This window comes from Equus przewalskii, chromosome 31 (genome assembly GCF_037783145.1).
Source record: "Equus przewalskii isolate Varuska chromosome 31, EquPr2, whole genome shotgun sequence".
Lineage (NCBI taxonomy): Eukaryota > Metazoa > Chordata > Mammalia > Perissodactyla > Equidae > Equus > Equus przewalskii.
In genome coordinates, this window is record NC_091861.1 from 29,046,390 (window position 1) to 29,066,350 (window position 19,961).

At 45.4% G+C, this 19,961-nt stretch overlaps 1 protein-coding gene across 10 annotated transcripts; it reads left to right on the forward strand.

Annotated features, from left to right (window-relative positions):
- Nucleotides 1–1,795: 1,795 nt before the first annotated feature.
- TIMM17A (translocase of inner mitochondrial membrane 17A) lies at nucleotides 1,796–18,142 on the forward strand. Of its 10 annotated transcripts, none has more exons than XR_011535349.1 (8): nucleotides 1,796–1,902; nucleotides 5,225–5,324; nucleotides 5,456–5,519; nucleotides 8,914–9,042; nucleotides 9,817–9,927; nucleotides 12,077–13,178; nucleotides 14,051–14,181; nucleotides 16,300–18,142. XR_011535349.1 is itself a non-coding variant. In XM_008537413.2 (6 exons), exons 1-6 carry the CDS (start codon nucleotides 1,877–1,879, stop codon nucleotides 12,160–12,162), a joined length of 516 nt encoding a protein of 171 aa, XP_008535635.1. In that variant the 5' UTR covers nucleotides 1,796–1,876; the 3' UTR covers nucleotides 12,163–18,142. The 10 variants fall into 10 exon arrangements, 4 of the variants coding, with proteins under 4 accessions (XP_008535635.1, XP_070458563.1, XP_070458562.1 ...); XR_011535350.1 differs by having other exon boundaries at nucleotides 16,752–18,142; XR_011535351.1 differs by adding an exon at nucleotides 11,486–11,704 and having other exon boundaries at nucleotides 12,077–18,142.
- Nucleotides 18,143–19,961: the final 1,819 nt, after the last annotated feature.

The window sequence follows — 19,961 nt, forward strand, 5'->3', positions numbered from 1 at the left end:
CTGGAGGGTATTATGCTAAGCAAAATAAGCCAGACTGAGAAAGACAAACACCGTATGACTTCATTCATATGCGGAAGATAAGCAAACACATGGACAAAGAGAACAGTTCATTGGTTACCAGGGGAAGCGGGGTAGGGAGTGGGCACAGGGGGTGCAGGGGGCCCTTATATGGTGACAGACAGGGAATAATACACAACTGAAGTTTCACAATGATATAAACTATTATGAACTCAAAAAAAAAAAGGCTCATAGGAGGAGATTAGAGTACCAAGCTCTTTTCTTCCAAGATGGAAATGGATATTTCTGGGGAGGGGTGACATCTTCCTCCTGGCCCAGAAAGGCTAAGTTCTAGGCCTTGCCCAGCCAACTATGTCCTGTTACACCCTGTTCTCTGTTGCAGTTAAAAGAAAGCAGAGGGAGAGAAGTCTAAGAAAGCTTGCTGGCCCCCTGAGCAGTACCTCCCAGAACAGTGAGCTCCTTTAGCACAGGGACCGTGGAAGGAAGCAAGCTGGGTAACCACAGCCTACAGCTGACCTTCAGTATCATTACCATTCCTGGTGATGGCTTTGATTCAAAAGAACCGAGCTGACAAGAGGCAGATGCATAAACCAACCTAACTACCAAGTGGATAAGAACAGTTATGAGCACAGGCCAGGGTATTTTTTCCTAAAGGAAGATCTATTCAAAGACCAATAATAATCAGAAGACTGCATAATGAATCTGGAATAAGGGCAAAGGGAGAAGGCTAGAGCTAAGGGATATTTCTCTGGGTCCTGGTGAGACCAGAAAGAAATATCCTTGCCCCATGAGAATGCAACTCTCTAGTTACTGAAATATTTAATCCCACTAGGTCTGGAGTGTGGACTAAACATCACATTCTCGCTCTGAGTTACTCTTTCTGGGTTCCATGTTGCCCATCTCCCACATTCTCTCTTCAGCCTGTAAAATTAGCTAGATTGAAGCCTTCTTAATTACAGTCACACAGTTCAAAAAGGACTTCTCGGCTTACACAACCAAATCAGATGACTAGTTCGAACTGGTCTTCTCACACACGAGACACATTTCACTGACAATCTTTAGTTCTCTGGAGGGTCGAATTTATCCACTCACCTTATTCCCAAGATTTCCAAGGGAGGGGACCTCACCCTCCCTGCAGCCTCTTATTATTTATGACACTAACTGTTCCATAAAATAAATACATACATACTTTAAAGTCAATCTCAAAAGTGCACAACGGAGAAGAGCTCCTTTAACAACCATCGCATGACAGGTTTGGTTGACTGTAGGCTAAAAGGGGCTGATGGGTCCCCATCCTTTTGGTCTCTTCTTTTCTAGGCTAGACCCCCCTCACGTCTTCTGGTTGGGTGAGGGAGGGAGGCCCGGAGAGGCGGTGTTGTCGCCGTCGCCAAATCGGCAGGGCACTCCAGATGGCCCTGGTAGTTCCAGGTCACATTTAGCGACCACCTACTACATTCCAGGCCCTGCGACTATAAACGACGGGGACACTGTCCGCCCTAGGGATCCACCTGTAGTGGAGGACGACTCAGGAGCATTAGTTCAGCTGGAAACCAAACCAATAAAAAAGAAGGAAGCCTGGTGAGCCCCAGAGCAAGACGACCACGTGCCTCTCAGCCGGGACCCTGCACCCGGCAGCTCGCACGCCCCGCCCACGCGGCCAGACCCGCCCCCCGCGAGGACCTGGGCGGGGCCTATCCGTCCAGCGGCCCCGCCCCCTCAGAGTCCGGCTCCTATTGGCTGCGGGAGGCAGGGAGGAGCCAATCCCCGTAGACGTCAACGCCCGCCTCTCGGGATCACTTCCGCCGTGAGGTCAGGCTCCGCCGGCTTTCCCAGCACCCTTTGCGCCGCCGGAGGCAAGATGGAGGAGTACGCTCGGGAGCCGTGGTGAGCCTCCCCGGGCCGTGTCCGCTCCGGGCCTGCCCGCGGCCCCGCGCTGCCCTGTCCGTCCCCGAGGAGCAGGCCCGGCTCTGCCGCAGCCCCCTCCGTCCCGGGCCCCGGGCCGCGTGAGGCCGCCCCGCCCAGCTCCGGTGACCTTGCGGTGGGGGGTGAGGAGGTCCAGGGCTGGGCTGGAGGGGCCGCGGGCCTGCCCCGCCCAGGGCCCCGGCGACCTGCGGCGGGGACCGCGCTCGTCCCTCTGCCCGCCCAGTGACCTTGGGCGCTGCCTGCGCCTCCCGCTCAGTTCTGGTTGAGCAGGGGAGCTGGGTCTCCGAGGGGTGCCCCTCTCGAGGCGTCGTTTGTATGGTCAGGTGTGTCCAAAGGGCCGAGCATCCCAGATGTCAGGAACGTAGATCTCCCCAAAGGGCCTGGGCGAGCGCCTGCGGGCAGGAGCCTCGTTTCCGTGCTTAGGGTTCTCCCTTGGGGGCGGAGGGGACAAAAAATTATTTGGAAAATCGAGTAGCGTCTGTTTTCCGAAAAGCCTCGAACCGAAATTCATTCATTCGTTCAGCATCTGTCGAGGGAGGGCTCTGTGCTCGGGGTTTGGTCAGGTTCAAGGAATAAAAGCATGACTAAGTCAGGCACGTAGGTGGATATAAAGCGGTGTGATTGCTGTCGGAGAGAAAGCAGTCTCAGGTCGCCTGAGGATACGGTTTCTGGGGTCACAAGTGAAAAACCAAATCTTGGGTTAATCGCCTGTTTTACTGTGTAAGAGCAGGAACCAAGGTGTCCTCGGGTCGTGAAGGTGCCCAGGACTTCATACTCTTACCTTCCCGGCCGTGGCCTTGCTGCCTGCTTTGTGCCCTTTTTTCCCCCTGAAAAGGGTTACAGGGTCTGTATGTCAGCCCCTCCTGGCTCTCTAAAAGTGCCTTCTCCTAACACAATTCTCCCCTTCCTGGACTGTGCCCAGATGTGCAGGACTCAGCACGCTGTCTCCAGACTGGTTATCAGCTGCTGCTGGATGTGGTATAATGACACAGATTGGCAAATTATTCAACTTGGTTGAGTTAAAGATGCTCTAAGAATAACGTCTTCACCTGCTAATTCTTTAGGTGGTCCCTCCTCTTTCTCTTAGTCGGTGTGTTCTGAAGCAATACGATCAGTTGTCCCGTTAGTTTTGTAGTCAGACTGCTTTGATCTTCTGGACTGCCCTGTTTGGTAAGAGCGTTTTCTCAAGTCATCCAAGCTCAAACTGTAAGCATCTTTTTCCTCCCTCTGCCCCCGCCCACCCCCCCAGTATGCATCCGAATTCTTTCAAAACTTGTGCCTCTCAGTTCCTGTTGTCAGGATCTTACCTGGTGTCTTAATGCCTTTTACAATGGCTTCCTAATTGCTTTCCTCACCTCATGCCCCTTTAATCTGTCATATGGGCAAAATCATCCTAAGTGCTTCTTTTTACAATATGTTTTCTTTTCAAACACCCTTAGTCTGTATGGAAGGAATTTGCGGGCCTTGGACTACTAGATTTTGTATTTAAATTGGTCCTGCTAGTTACTACCTCTATGACCTTGGTCAAGTTACTTCATCTCTGTCCGAGCCTCTGTTCATCTGTGAGATGGAGAGAAGACAGGAGTACTCTTTTTCGTAAAGTTAAAAGATGAGGGATTCTATAGGAAAATAATCCAGACTTCTTGAAAACCATAGGTTTTATTTGCGTTATAATACACCTAAAACATAGTTGATACTTGATAAATGATAACTTTTAATCTTGTTACTGTTAGTTACTGGTTCTCTGTTGCCCATATTTGTCTGGCGTTCACATTCTTTTAGAGTCTGGCTTCCACCTTCCTTTTGTGTGGCCCATCACTTCTCTGCTGGAACATTTTGCCAGACTTTGTTCAGGAACTGTTTCCATCTTGCCTTAGTTTTGGACATCCTCCCTTGGAATACTCTGGCTGCTCTATGATCTGAATCCTGCTGTTCTTTACTGATTTTTTTATACTCATTAATTTCAGCTGTAACTAATTATAAGCTCAGTTAGGCTAGATCTTTTAAAGTTGCTGACCCACCACTTGGAGCCACTAATTCATTCTCCTTTGTCCTTCTTTGCTTCCTTTTAATGTTTCTATCATTTTAAAGAAATTTTCCTAATCCTTTTTAATCTCTCAAAGCACTGCTTCTCAAACTGTTAAAGTGAAACCAAGTCACCTGTGGATTGTGTGCAACGGCCGACTCTCATTCAGCAGGTCCTGGGTGGGGCCCGAGAGTCTGCATTTCTAACAAGCTCCCAGGTGTTGCTGATTGCTTTTAGGACCACAGAAGCAAGCCCTGGATACAGGCAAGGCCCCAAAGCATCTTGCTGACAACTGCAGTATCTGGTTCATGAGACAGTCATTCTGTACGAAGTGCTCATTTGTATTATACTTGAAAAGGACGTGGTCTTTTGACTCCTGGGTTTTGTGTTTCTGTTTAGCAAAGTCAGAATTACTCATTATGTCACATTCTCCAGCAGCAGCAGTGTGCTGCGTTCACACGTTTACTCGAGCAGGTGGATTGCCCATGGGTTCATTATGGCATTTGACCCTTGAGACTAGATAAAAGAAATTCTTTTGTTTATAGTGGGTTGAAAATGAATTTAACTATTCACAGAAGTTTTCATGAGCTAGATTCCTACAATAGTGGTTCTGTTTTGCTGATCAGATGACTCAGATGTCAGTGTGTCGTGTAAGTGAGGGTGCTACGTTTGGAGGCTGGGTTTACAAATTTAATTTCCAGTTCTTGGGTCCCAGAGTATCCCAGGACGTTAAATGGGTCTGGTACAGACTGCAGTTCCAGATGCCGACTGGGACTCAAGAAACCCCGGAAGAATTTCGAGCTTTTTAAAATTTTAGACATTTGTTTTCCCCTGTACCTCTTGAGTCTTCATTCTTCGGGTCTCAGCTTTGAATTTTACTGCAGCTGGAGAGCTTACCTTGATCCCTAGGAGACTGGATCAGTTGTGGATTGTAATGTAATTTCCGACATCCTTGTTTCTGCGCTTGTGCACAGTGCCTGACCTGGGACAGACGCGCTCATTGTGAAGTGAATGGATAAAGTGCTGTTCTCAGTGGGGAGTTAGAGCCAGTTTCGCTCCTTCTGCCTTAGATGACTTGGGGCTGAGTAAATACGGATATGTTCAGAACCCTTTATTTTTGTCTCTGTTTGATGAGCCACATGTTTACTGGTTGCACTGGACCCTGCTTTGGAATCTTGCCTTCTCTACTGTGTTAGCAAAGGAGGTTTGATGGCTTAGGAATGAGAAACATTCTCATCTTTCTTCCTCTGTTCTTAGCCCCTGGCGAATTGTGGATGACTGTGGTGGGGCCTTTACGATGGGCACCATAGGTGGTGGTATCTTTCAAGCAATCAAAGGCTTTCGCAATTCTCCGGTGGTAAGTGAATGAATGATCTTCTTTTATCATTGTGGAACTTATATCAACTTTTTTTGCTAACATCACTGGTAGCCCCATCAGTGGGCTGGAAATACTGCACTTGTAAAATATTTCTGGTTGCCTCTTTACAGGGAGTGAACCACAGACTGCGCGGGAGTTTGACAGCTATTAAAACCAGAGCTCCCCAGCTGGGAGGTAAGCAGTGTTTCCGTTTGTGCTCCAGACTGTCTTCCTGTGTGTTTGAAGACGAAGCTCTCTTTTTCTTCTCTCTTAGGTTATACCAATTGGTGGTTTAGTTCAGTCTAACAGCTTGTTGCAGATGAATATCTCTGTAGGTTCTTGATTTATAGTTTATTCGGGAAGTTAGCTGGAATTGTTGCATCCATTTGAAAGTCTTGTCTCTGTCCTTCAGAGGCTCAGTGGTGTTTTGTTTTGTTTTTTCCTCTCACCCTGAAGGTGGACAGAGTGTTGAAAGCTCGGGTCTGTGAGAGTCAGGAGTGACAGCTTCTGGGGTCCAGGGAACTGAAGAGCATGTGCTCGAGAGGGCGGGGCTTCCTGGGAGAAGCTGATTGGCTCCTCTCCGAGCTTCGCCTTTGCACATTGTGCAGAATTTGAGAAGATTCTGTTCCTTACGCTTTTATACTTGGTTATTTGGAAGCTGGGAGAAGCAAGGTGATAGAAGAGCTTGGAGGTTATATTCACTTACAAAGATATGGTCAGGTTGGCGAGGCCAGATAGAACAGGTGAGAGAGACTTCACAGTGTCATTCCTGAGAGATTGTGGGTGTTGGGAGAAAGCGTCCCCCCTTGCTTTTAGCCTGTTCTTCGGCAGAGGCAGGAGCTAGGGGCCCCGCTTACCCAGCGCTCGCTTGGTGCCAGGCCTTGCCGAGTGTTCACGGCATCACTTTATCTTCTCCTCATGGCGGCACGAGGGCTAAGTACTGTTATCCCGGTTGTCCCAACAAAGACGAGGATCTGTGGTTGACATGGTCTTATGCCTCTTTCCTTTTCTTCCCTCTGTGATAATGGTACACCCGGAAAGTAAGTGGTAACTAATTTTCCTTTGTTTTAACGGCTACCGTGTTGTTCAGGAATGACGGCAGTATCAAAGTTCACACCACACCCTGAGCCCCCGTATGTGCAGAAGTCATACAGGTTTTCACAGGTTTCTTGAGAGGCTGCTTCTGGCATGTTGTGCATTTTCAGTGAATAAAAAAAAAAAATCAGGTAATTGTCACAGCCAGGGGGAGCTTAAAGGGACACAACGACTGGATGTAATGTGATGTCCTGGGGCCAAGAAAGGACATCGAACCAAAGGAAATCGGAATTAAGTGTGGACCTGAGTAAATAAACTATCACTGTTGGGCCACGCGTTGTGACCAAGGCACCATGCTAATGCAAGAGGGTAGAAATTAGGGGAGCTGGGTGTGGGGTGTGAGGAAACTCTGTACTGTTTTCACAGCTTTTCTGTGACTCTCAAACTATGCCAAAATTGAAGTTTCTTTAAAAACACGGTGAAATAGCAGAAGAGTATGTCGCAGCACGAGTCACTTGGGATCATTTGTTTCAAATCCTTGAGATTGGCCTTTTTAAGGAAACTATTGAGAAATCCTTATAGTGTCCTGAATTTTAAAAATAGTGGGATGACATTTTCAGTTTAACTCTGACCATTTTCTGGCTCTCCCAATCAAGACCCAGGGACAGGCGGCCTGGAGAGTCATAGTTGAGTCCCGCAGAGTCTTGTGCTTTCACAGGGGAAGTAAGATATGCTGTGCACATGTTCACCTCCTTGCATTTTGGAACAAGATATTCCAGGCTTGTCCGTACTTCCCTGCCCTAGCGTCAGCCACTTCTCCAAGGAGCGCTGCTTCCTTTTAGTTGAGAAGGGTATTTAGAAGCCCAGACCTGGGCACAAGTGTATCATTGCTGTTGGGGTGTGCTGGTCTCCAGGCCTTCTTTGTAATGGAGCTTGGGGGTGTGTCCTTGTACATGAACACAAACTGACTGCATCCATTTACATACACAGATTTATGTTTCTGTGTGTCTCTACATACTGAAAATCATGAGTTCACACTGATAACTCTAATCTCAGTCTGGCCGCACAGGTTCCTCCTTCTCCTCTCCCTTTTCATATGAACACCTGGTGGGCTGTGGTGCCCCGCCAGGCCCCCTTCCACCTGAACACGCTGATGGTCCGTGCCAGGCAGGCCCTCCCCGTGGACCCCTCCTCCCCCTGCTCTAGCTCCAGCTCCCCACACCAGGCCACCCTTCAGCGTGGACCCCTCCTCCCTGCTTGGACTCCACATCTCGACACTCAGTAGCTGTAGCTGACTCTGGCAGTCATTCTTGGGGGGTGGGGAGATTTCAGACCCTCTGAGGGAGATAGAGCGTCTTGTCTGAGGAATTTAGTGAGGTGATTCTAAGATCCTAGGCATCGTCTCTCTCTCCCAGGGCATAGAACTACTGAGTCAGAAGAAAGAGCTCGTTTATTTTTATGTGGCATGTGGTATCTAATATTGGACCAAAAATGAGGGGGCTTACGCTGTCCTTCAGCTGTGATATCCGCTGGGTTCGGTTGACGATGTGAGGACTGGGAAGGGGTCCTGGTGATGGTCTCGTTCAGACGTTGGTGGGACCCAGTTCACTGTCCTTATTAACACGCCCGCTGCGATGTCAGAGGACAGAGAGTAAGGGCCCAGGCTCCTTTGTGCAGTTCTTCTTTCTTTCCTCTTAGTAAATGTAGCAGCTCTTTTCACACGGTGCAAGTCAGGTGCATTCCTTTTAGAGGACTTGTTTGAAAATGAGAGCACAGAGAAATGAAATCATCTGTTATGTCACCTGGGGATGCTGACAGTTAAACTCTTGATGTTGTCTTTCTAGATTTTGTGTGTACTTGTACATGTATATGTGTGCGTGTTTGTTTTCTGTTTTAAATTGTTACTGTGTTTAGCAAGAGTTTATTTTTAAGTGCAAAATAATCTGATTTAGGGTTGTTTTTAGTTTCATGCTTGAGGAGCAAACGATAGAAAGGAGAGTGAAAAGGTAATTTCTGTCGCTAGGTGTTCCCTGGTGCTAATGTTTGCGTCATTGATTTGCCACTTAGCATGTATTGGCTTCTACCTGTAATACATCCAGAATAGCTGGATTCTTTTGGATTCCCTTTAGTGATTTTCATAGAGTAGATACTCGGTGACAGTGAAGAAAAGGAAAACTAAGGTAAGGTGGAGCTAGAAAAGGAAAGGAGGCTGAAGGAGGAGCAGGAGGTTGGGCTTGTCTGTGGCTTGTTCAGCAGAGACACATTGTTCTGCAAGGGCCTTGAATGTGTCTAGCCTGACCTCCCAGGCCTGGCTCGGTTCTGCTAGGCTCTGGTCCTCACTGATTTCCCCACTGGTATCACACAGCCCGAGCTTTATTAAAAAGACGAGCACTCTGACTTGTTCGGTGCTCATTCAGACATGTGCTTGCATGTGTGTGTTTGAAGTGTGAGAGTTTTAAGAACATTGTGAGTGTTGCTGTTTAAACTTATGTTTGTAACATTTTAAATGTAAGATAAAAATAAATTTGTATTGTTTTGTTTTTAACTTCAATAGGTAGCTTTGCAGTTTGGGGAGGTCTGTTTTCCATGATCGACTGCAGTATGGTTCAGGTCAGAGGGAAGGAGGACCCCTGGAACTCCATCACAAGTGGTGCCTTAACAGGAGCCATCCTGGCCGCGAGAAGTAAGTGATTGCTACAGACGCCCCAGGAGAAGCAAGACTTTCTGGGAAGCCTCATCTGTCTTAATTTAGTGACATCTGTAATATCTAAAACCGAGAATTGCTTAATTTGGTTTAACATGAATATATATGGTGATTTGGGGGGAAAGTAAGGGATCTGTTTAGTTGGAATGTTTGAGAATGCGAGAGCAAGGGTCTGACCCACACGCACAGTGGTTAAGAGCAGCTCGAGTTCCAGTGCTGCCATTTACTAGCCGTGTGACTGGGCGATTCACCAAACTCTTTGTGCCATATTTTCCTCATCAGTACTCGAGTTAATCATCGTACCTGCCACGTAGCAGTGTTATGAATAAAGAGCTTGGAACCATCTTCTAGATCTCTGGGACAGGGAGCAACCCAGAATTCCTTTGGGCTTAGCAGTTTAGGCCAGGGATTGGCAAACTTTTTCTAAAGGGCCAGATAGTAAATATTTTAGGGTTTGTGGGTCCTGAGGTCTTTGTCGCAACTCCTCAGCTCTGCTGTCACAGCGTGGAAGCGGCCACAGATAGTGCGTCAGTGAATGAGCACGGCTGTTCCAGTAGAGCTTTATTCACGTGAACGGGCAGTGAGCTGAAGTTTGCCGGTGGCCATGGTTCATTGACCCCTGGTCTTGGCCAGTGGGAAAGAGGGTTTGGGAATGGGGGTAACATGTAGCCATATGGACAGCTCTTGCCGTTACGGGGTCTGACATTAAACTGGATTTCTAGTAGAGTCATCTCACTGTTACTGTGTTTTCAGATGGACCAGTGGCCATGGTCGGGTCAGCCGCAGTGGGTGGCATTCTCCTAGCTTTAATTGAAGGAGCTGGTATCTTGTTGACAAGATTTGCCTCTGCACAGTTTCCCAATGGTGAGTCTTCTTTCTGCCTAATACCATAGCTCTGACATTTTGGAATGGTTTCCTGATGTTTAAAGAAAACATAGTTTGTCTGCTAAGATGTGGTAGTTTGTGATTTCTGCATTGTGTATTAATATGCTGTGGTTCATGAGGGTTACAATAGGCTCTGGTTCTGTTTGAAAAGGTGGATGTGGGTAGTTACTGTATTTAATTAACCACAGGAACCCAAATGCTTTGGTTAGGTCACTTGCTGTTGCTCTTTCCTTAGAGCTGTCAGGCTTTGTCAGTGCTCGTTTACTCATGCTGAGAAATTGCTGGCATTTTAGAGGTGCTTGAAGCACGGTCCTTGCAGATGTGTAACATTAATGGCAGTCACCCCACGGCTTCATGTTGCTTGTGGACGTGCCAGGCGCTGTCCTGGGTGCTGGGGATAAAGTGGTGAGCAAGGACTTCCATTCTGGTGGGGAGACAAACGGACCCATTCACAGATACACGGGTTTACTTGATTGTGGTGCTGGCTTTGAAGAGAGTGAGACAGAGTGGTGGGAAGTGACTCCTGTTGGAGAGGGTCACTTTAGCACTTGTGGGGAAAGTTTGTTCGAGAAGTTGGTAGTATAATTTGTTGCTAATTGTCCCTTTGTCCAGTATAGAGGGGAAAAGTTAACCTGTGGGCTAAGTGATCATCACGTTGTCATGCCATATCTGCTCAGCCAATTTCCTAGACCTATAGAAAACGTCAGTTGTCTAAATGAGGCTATCCCTTGACGTCGGAAGGAAGCAGAAAGATAGCGTGAGGATTACAGTAGAGAAACCTGGCCTGGCGTTTGAGGAAGGAAGTGCCCAGAATAGTGAGGCATGTTGGGAATTGTTTTTGGAGCTTGGAAAAGATTGAGCATAGAGTTAGGAATAGATCGTAGCTCCCGTTTGGTTTGATTTCCCTGAGGCACCTCGAGAGAGCAGGTGTCTCTGACGTCTTCAAACGCACTGCTCATTCGAGGCCCAGGGGGGCCCCGGATGACCTCCTGGACCTGCCCGCCTCGTGCCTCTGATTTTCAGTCATTACTTCTGAGATAACACTCTGTCGTGATGGTCACTTTCTAATTTTGCTTTTTAGTTTGTCTTAGCCACTTATAATCAGAAAAGTTCCATATTTTCAGAAATTCAGAAATTGATGTAACAAAAATTTAGTTACATTGTCTAATGGAAGTTAGCCTTGCTTGTTTTGCTGCAAGCTTTTTTCCTCAGAGGTAATCTCCAAAGGAAGGTCATTTTATTTTAGAGGGGAGATGTGTTTCTGAAAATCTGTGTAGGGGGGAAATCTTTGAAAAGTTAATCATGTCTTTCCAATTAATATACATGAAAAAGATCTTAAAACAGTGAAAAACTGAGATAAAACTGTATCTAAATGGTAACAGTGGTTATCTTTGGTTTATCTTTTTCATCCAGTATTTTCTCAAGTTTTCTATAATGAACAGATAATGCTTTTATAGTGAAAAAAATAATGGCATTGGATTAAGGCATTGGAAAGCTTCAGGGAATATTATCACTGCCCTCTTTCTCTCCTTTCCAGGTATTTTCAGTCTGCTTGTTTCCCTGAAGAAGGGAGGAGTGATTATTCCCATAAAAGTCTTTTACTAAAGAGCCACATTTTTCTGAGTTCACAGGCCCTATCACCCTTTGAAAACTAAACATTACAAGACCTTGTTCTGCGGCAAACTAAGGGGTGTCTTCCCGTTCATGGCTCATTCCGTACTTAATTGGTTGTATAATGGATTAAAACATGACTAAGGTACTTAAACTTTGTGAAAATAATCTTAAATAGCTACTGAAAAATATGTCAAGAGGTGGGAGAGATTCTTCCAGGCTTGATTTGGTTGCTTGTTACAGCAGTTGCTTTAGAAGCTTGAGTATTGCTTCTTGCCGTAATTAGTCCATCTGCCTCCCTGGCACAGCGTCTGAGAGCTGTTCCTCCTGAAGCACAAGGGAGCCAGTCTGTCGTCTGTTCTCTGCTCTTGAAGGTGCTCTCAGGGGAATTAGGCAGACCTACAAAGAAATTTGGATCACAGCTCAGTGCAGCACATTATTTTTCGTGAGTTGGTTGATTTACTCTAATTATGTCATGTGCCTGTGGTTTTCACACTTCCTTTCTTTCTCATCCCAGGTCCTCAGTTTGCTGAAGACCCCTCCCAGTTGCCTGCCGCCCAGTTACCGTCCTCACCTTTTGGAGACTACCGACAATATCAATAGGACTTCCTTCCCAGGATTTCTTCAACAGAATGAGCTGCAGTTCAAGCAAGGATCTCAGAAGATCGACTTACAGTCTGTTTTTAAAACCATAGGTGGGACAGCTGTGGCCCAGCAGGCTGTGAAGAGACATTTAGCACATTTTTCTATATAAAGGAACATGGAAGGGGGTGTTAAGAGATAATACATTTATTTATTCACACTTGGATTGCATTTGTGAGCAAAGTAAATGTCTCCTATCTTTAAAAGGAAATATAGTAAGTGCTTAGGAGGTGAAGGACCGTAGGGCAGACAACAGGGAAACATGCCCGTCATTCCTTGGGGACTTCTCTGCCTGGATTTGCGCGTTCTGTTACACAATAAAAACTCCCGGAACTTGCTCTTTCATTTAAGATAAGTTGTAGAGTTCTACTTTTCATCCTCACACACTTCAAATAATGCCCAGTGCTTTGAAAATGGCATGTTTTGTAGTTAGACTCTCATCTCACTCGAAGTAGATCATGTACGAGAAGATCGGTGCCGAGTCCACGTGGATCCTTCCACATGCGTTCCTTCTGGATTGACAGCTAGGGTGGAGCACGCACCCTTCACTTTGAAAGTAAAATGTCCCATGTCTTGGTGTTAATGATGTCAGATACAAAACTCTGTACCTTTGAGGCTGCTGTGTCTTGACTCTTGACTGACAGAGCCTTCAGCAGACACGACTTCCTTCCAGGAGACCCACTTCTGCATGAGCAGAATTCACAGAGGGAGAGGGCGCGCTGGAGGTCTGATGTTTATTGGGTGCTTGAAATAAAACGTATGCTGTTTCTAATGTGTTCCGAGTGCCCTGGAGCTGATCATCATAGAGGTGTATTTTGGGGTCTGGCTGGGCCTGGAGAATGGATTAGCTTTTCACAATAGGCCGCTTTACTTACTGATTGTGCTGGAAATGACATGAGACCTTCCAGAAGGCATGATTTTGTTAATCCCCATTTGCCTACGTCTGTGTGAAATGGAATACAATCTGTGTGAGTATGGTGAGCGCACATTTATCTTTCGGCCCAATGCCATATGTGTAGTAAACATTGAATTACTCACTGTGGTTTGATTTTGTGTGTGTGGTAAAATAGGCATAAAATAATGCTTATCAGTTTAACCATTTGTAAGTGTACAATTCACTGGCATTTAAACGTGGTCGCAATGTTGTGTAACCATCACCGTTGTGTATTTCCAAGCTTTTTCATCCTCACTGACATAAACTCGGTCCCTGTTGAACAGTGACTTCCCAGGTCCCTTCCCCTCGGCCCCTGGTAATCACAGTTCTGCTTTCTGTCTCTGAATTTGCCTCTTAGGTACCTCGTGTAAGTGGAGTCATACCATATTTGTCCTCCTTTCTGATTTCCTTTAGCACGATGTTTTAAGGTCCATCCATTCCTTTCGATGGCTGGTTAATATTCTGTATAGTATCTAGCTCATTCTGTTTATCCGTTTATCTGTTGGGGGACACTTGGGTGGTTCCCACACTTGCCTATTGTGAAGAAGCTGCTGAGAACGTGGGTGTACAGGGATCTGGTCAGCCCCCAGCTTTCAGTTCTCCTGGATCTGTAGCTAGGAGTGGGTTTCCCGGGGCGTACGGTAATGCTGTGTTTCACTTTTCGAGGAACCACCAGACTCTCCACATCGGCTGCTCCATTTTATATTGCCACCAGCAATGCACCAGGGTTCCAATTTTTCCACATCCTTGCCAACACTAATTTTTCTTTTTTAAAAAATTATAGCCATCCTAGTATGAGTGGAGTGGTATCTATTGTGGTTTTGATGTACATTCTGGTGACTGATGACACTGCTTGTTGGCCGTTTGTGTGTCTTTGGAGATCTGTTTTTAAGTCTATAGCTCTTTAACTTTCAGTCGTAAATACAAGGAGCTGTCTGTCAGAAGAGCATTTGGAAGCTGAGAACGTGTTGAACTGCAGAGAAAATGCCTTCCATTTCTTAAGGTCTCCTCGATTCCTTCTCTCAAGTGGTCTCTCGGTTTGGGAAGTAAGTTCCTTTTCCAAATTCTGATTCTTTGATGGTTGTGTATGCGTGATGCTGGTGTGTTTTTGCCATTTTATTCATTAACTCTGGTGTCTTCAGCTCAGCATATCCGAAGCAGTCCTTGGGATACAGATGAATTTTCTGGAATTAGGGATGGGGTGGAAAAGAGGAAGCTTGAAAAAGATGGAAAACCTGTTCTTTTTGGAGAACTTTTAAGTTTTATTCCTCCATGTGCGGGACGCTAGATGAGATAAAAGGCTTTCCAGTGTGTTCCCAGGCTTCTGCCTCCTCGGTTGATACCTCCTGGCTCTTTATCCTGCAGTTGGGGGGGGGCTCTCTCCCCTTAGGAGAGGCTTTCCCCTTAGTGCTAGAGCTTGGCATGAAGGCCTGGTTCAGACTTTACTCGATGGGTCCAGTCTGGAGACGGGAGCCAGAAGAAGAGAGGGAAGGTGCGGGGAGGGAGAAACCTTATCTTTAAGTTGCTCCTTGAAACCCGGAGTCCCATCTGTGTCCCTGGCACAGGTGTTCTGTGACCCCAAGAGCCTTTGCGGTGCCCTTTCCTCTGCCTGCTCCCCTTGGTTTTGCTGGCTCGGTCATAGTCTTCGAGGATCGCCTCAGCGGCCTTCTCTGGGTGCTTGGGGGGCCAATCCCTTTGCCTGCTGTCTTACCCGCATAGGAGGAAGAGCTTGTGAGGTTGGTTTTGTTGTTTTGTCCCTTCTTCCCTTTTTCCCCAGTGGTGAACGCCACCTGGATTCTAATACAGGTATTAACTTTTTTAAAGTTTAGCAAATTGTAGACAATCAAGTGGTTTTAGATTCTAATAAGTATCTTCTTAAAGTACTGATTTGAAATGTTTAATAAATATTCTAAAACTAATTTTGGTCTACTACAGTAGAGCCCAGAATAAAAGGTAAAATAATCAAAATAAATGAAAGGAGCAAGAAGCAGAGAGGAACATGTTCCCAGGCCTCCCCTGGAACAGTGGAGTCAGTTCCTCGGTTTGAAGGCTGTAATGCCCACGGGAAAGATCGCATCTGCTGTGCTCCTCAGTAGCTGACATTGTGTGTGAAACTGGCATGTGATGGTGAATTTCTGTGTCAGGGTTTGGAAGACGTGGGGACAGCTGCATCTGCTACTGGAAGTACATCTGTTTCATGTGTGAAATGTCTGCGGGTGTAAAAACATGGTCAGAGCTCCACCCTGTGGTGTGTTTTAATTAAAACTCAGGCTAAATTCTGTTCAGTCGGCTGCATCGTGGGTCAGCAAGCTACCCGAAGGCTGTTTTTGTACGTAACTTATTGGAACAGCCACACCCATTGATCTATGTATCGTCTGTGGCTGCTTTCTTGCTACGATGGCAGAATTGAGTAATTGTGACAAAGACTATGGCCTACAACCGACACAGGAGCGGGACTGAATCCCACTAGATGCTGAAATTGAGTTAGGACAGGAGCCACATTTTCTAAGAGGTGCTCAATAATATTGAGTGAATGAATAAGTTACAGGCAGACATCTCTATAAAGTCTGAAGCTTTTCACAGAAAGGTGTTATGAGATATTTCATGCATATAAATGTGATTTACAAAATAAATGTCCACATACCATCCCCAGAGCACAAGAAATAAACATGGCTCATGCTTGAAGCCGCTGGTGATACCGCTCCCTGATTTCATCAGCTGCCTCCCCACGAGAATTAACTGTTAGCCTGAATCTGGTGCTTACCCTTCCAGTGTATTTCTTTGTATTTGTAATTCATCGTTTTAGCTGGAGATAATTTTAGCTTTAAAGGAAAATTGCAAAAATAGGGAGTTCCATCATAGCTTTCACCTGGCTCCCCCTTACGTTAACGTCTTCCATGACCAGAAAACAGTTATCAAAACTAAGACATTCACATGGCTCACATCAACCAAACTACAGGCTATTTGGCTCTCACGAGTTTTTCCCGTGCATAATGTCCTTTTCCTGTTTCAGGACCTAGTACACGATCCCAAGTTGCGTTAGTTGTCATGTCTCGTGAGTCCCCTTCAGCCTGTGACGGTTTCTCAGTCCTCCCCTGTCGCTTTGCTGCTTTTGAAGGGTTTTGAAGAAGCCCTCAGTTTGGGTTTGATGTTTTCTCATACAGTCGTTCGTTGTTGGGAAGGACGACGCAGAGAGGCACCCTCAGTACGTCACATCGGGGTGGACGGCGTCTGTGTGACTGCTGGCATCGACCCTGGTCACTCGACTACGGCAGGGTCTCCTGCTCTCCCCACTGTGAAATGCCTGCTGTTCCGTTTGTAACTTAGAGTTGCCTGGGAGGAAAGACCGAAACTGTGCAGATGGCATGTTTTTGCTTACGCTTTGCCCACTGCCTGGTGTTCCAATGGTCATCTTCTGTTTTTCTCATCCTTCCACGTAATAGAATTGGAATTCCGCTGTAAGGAAGAGTTGTCACTTCTCATTTATTTGCCTCTTTATTCAGTTACTCGTTTGTATTGGCATGGACTCCTGGGTGTTTATGTTGTTTGGGGTGTGATCCAACACTGTTCTTTATTTGCTCGAGCTGTTCTAACTTCGGCCATTGGACTCTTTCAGGTTGGATCTGTGCCCTTTCAACGTTGCTGTTTGTTTCTGCTTTTGGTTTTTTAGCGCTTCATGACTTCCTGGCACCACAATGTCCAGGCTCACCTGCTCTTCCTGTTCAAGCCCTGAAATCCGCCTCTTCTCCGAGGAGCGCTTGCTCCTTCTATTGGAGGAGGGTGTTAGAAACCAAAAGCTGGCTGTGAGGTATGCTCGTTGCTACTGGGTGTCGCTGCGGCCAGTCCCTCGGTGCAGTGGGTCAAACTGGGAAGTGTATGGAATGTGCTAAGCCATGTGCCTACACTTCGGTATTCGTGTATCTATCCATATGTATCCAAAACAGAATCCGCGAGTCCCTCCAGCTCCAGGCCAGTACCCCAGGAGGCCTTCCAGCCATCTCTCCTTCCTTGTTTGTAACGGCAGGACACCTGATCCTCATTACCTACAATAATTTACTGATTTGTTCAATCCTACGTTTAAGGTAACTTGAGAATTGCTAAACAGTAGCTCTGTGAGAAACAAATTTGCCAACCAGAGTAGCATTTGTACACAATTCTTTTTAGTTTTTCCTTATCTACTCAGAACACTTCCCCCAGCTGTTTGGGTCCCTCCTTTCTTCCCCACCTGCTTCAGTGCGGTCACGTGATGCGCTTGCTGCAGGGTGCACTCCATCTTTCTCTCCACATCCTGGTTGACTGATAACTACGTACATTCAGTAAAAGTCACTCTTCGTGGCCCGCAGTTCTGTGGATCTTGACGTGTGTAGAGGCAGTATCCACTACCACGGTGTGACACAGAACAGTTCCACACCCCCGGTTCTGCTCATGCTGCCCCTTTATAGTCAACCCCTCCATTCCTCCAGCCCATGGCCACTACTGACATGTTTTCTGTCTGTATGGTTTTATCTTCTCAGGAGTGTTATACATACAATATGTAGTCTTAGGTCTGGTTTTTTTCATTTAGCAAAGTGCATTTAAGATTCATCCACGGGGGCTGGCCTGTGGCCGAGTGGTTAAGTTTGCACACTCTGCTTTGGTGGCCTGGGGTTCACCAGTTCAGATCCTGGGTGCAGACCTACACACTGCTCATCAAACCATGCTGTGGCGGCATCCCACATAGAAGAACTAGAATGACTTACAACTAGGATATACAACTATCTACTGGGCTTTGGGGAGGAAAAAAAAAAAGGAAGATTGGCAACAGATGTTAGCTAAGGGCCAATCTTCCTCACCAAAAAAAAAAAAAATCATGATGTGGTGTGAATCAACAGTTTATTCCTTTTCGTTGCTGAATAGTATTCCATTGTACAGATGTACCATTGTTCCTTCATTCACCAGCTGAAGGACATTGGGGTTGTTTCCAAGTTTTGGCAATTACAAATAAAACTATAAGCATTCACTTACTGACTTTTGTGTGTACATGTTTTCATTTCTCTTGGGTGAATACCTAAGATTTCTGGGTCATAAAGTATATTTAATTTTGTAAGACACTGCCAAAATGTTTTCCAAACTGACTGCCGTTTTGCACTCCCACCAGCAGTGTATGAGAGTTCTGGCTGCTCTGCATCCCTTCCAGCACTTGGTAGGACCAATTTTTGTTCTTGTCTTTTAATTTTAGCAATTCTAATAAGGGCATAGTTATGTCTCATTGTGGTTTTAATTTACATTTCTCTCATGACTAACAAAATTGAGCATCTTTTCATATGTTTATTTGCCATCTGTATCTTTTTGGTAGTCTATTCAAACCTTTCAATCTATTTTTTATTGTTTTTTCTTATTGTCTGGTTTTGAGAGTTCTTTCTATGTCGTGGATACAAGTCCTTTGTCAGACGTGATTTGCAAGTATTTTTTGCACTTTTGTCAAGAGTTAGTTGTGTGGGTCTATTTCTGGGTTCTTCTCTCTGTTCTGTTGATGTGTGTCTGCCTTTCATCGGCATCACACTGGCTTTAGAGTAAGTTTTGAAATTGGGTAGCGTGGGTCCTCGAGCTTTGTCCCTCTTTTTTAAAATTGTTTTGGCTATTCTAGCTCCTTCGCCTATCTTATAAGTTTAATAACGAGCTTGTTGATAGCTACAAAAAAGCCTGCTGGATTATTTCTGAGAATTGAATTTCATCCGTGTTTTATAATTTTAGCATAAAGATCCTGAATATGTTTTGTTAGATTTAAACCTAGGTATTTCATTTCTGGGAGTGCTATGTAAATGATATTGTTTTTTTAAATTTCGCATTCCATTGTTCATTGCTAGTAAATAGAAATACAATTGATTTTTATAGATTGACTTCGTATCCTGTGATGGACCCTTGGATCCTTAATGAACTCAGTTACTAGTTCTCAGAGCTGTTTTGTAGATTCTTTGAGATTTTCTATCTCAAAGTAAACAGTCTTGTTGTCTGTAAAAGAAACATTTATTTATTTCCAATCTGTGTGGCTTTTATTTCTCTTTCTTGCCCTATTGCACTGGACTTCCAGCACAGTGTTGGTGAAGAATACTGGTCTGTAGTTCCTTCTCTCGTGATGCCTTCGTCTGGTTTGGGCATCAGAGTGATGCCAACCTTAAAGGGAGTCAGGAAGTGTTCTGCCTCTGTTTTCTGGAAGAGATTGTGTGGAACTGGTATTATTTCTTCCTTCAACGTGTGATAGAATTCATCAGTGAAGCCATCTGGGCCTGGAGTTTTCTTTGTTGTTTAATAAATGTAGGACTTTTTAGATTATTAGTTTCTTCTCGGGGGGATTATCAGTTTCTTCTTGGTCGTTTGTGTCTTTTGAAGACTCAGTCCGTTTCACCCGTGTTGTCAAATTTATGAACATAGAGGAGTCTGTAGTATTCCTTTTTGTTATCCCTTTAATGTTTAGGGCATCTATACTGATATCCTCTCTTTTCTTCCTGATATTGGTCATATGTATCTTCTCTCTCTTATTCTTGGTCCATTTGGCTAAATGCTTATCAATTTTATTGATCTTTTCAAAGAACAACCTTTTGGTTTCAATGATTTTCTCTATTGCTTTTCTATTTTCAACATCGTTGATTTCTGCCTTCATTGTTTCCTTTCTTCTGCTTGCTTTGTTTAGTTTACTCATCTAGTTTCTTAGGAGGGAAGCTTAGATTATTGATTTTAGAACTTCCTTTGCCAATATAAGCATTTAATGCTATAAATTTCCCCCTAAGCACTATGTTAGCTGTATTCCACAAATTTCGGTATGTTTTATTTTCATTTTCATTTAGTT

Coding starts and splice junctions, on each gene's coding strand:
- TIMM17A (XM_008537413.2), top strand. CDS start 1,877: ATGGAGGAGTACGCTCGGGAGCCGTG. Junction 1,903..5,224: donor GAGTACGCTCGGGAGCCGTG/GTGAGCCTCCCC, acceptor CTCTGTTCTTAG/CCCCTGGCGAATTGTGGATG. Junction 5,325..5,455: donor GCTTTCGCAATTCTCCGGTG/GTAAGTGAATGA, acceptor GCCTCTTTACAG/GGAGTGAACCACAGACTGCG.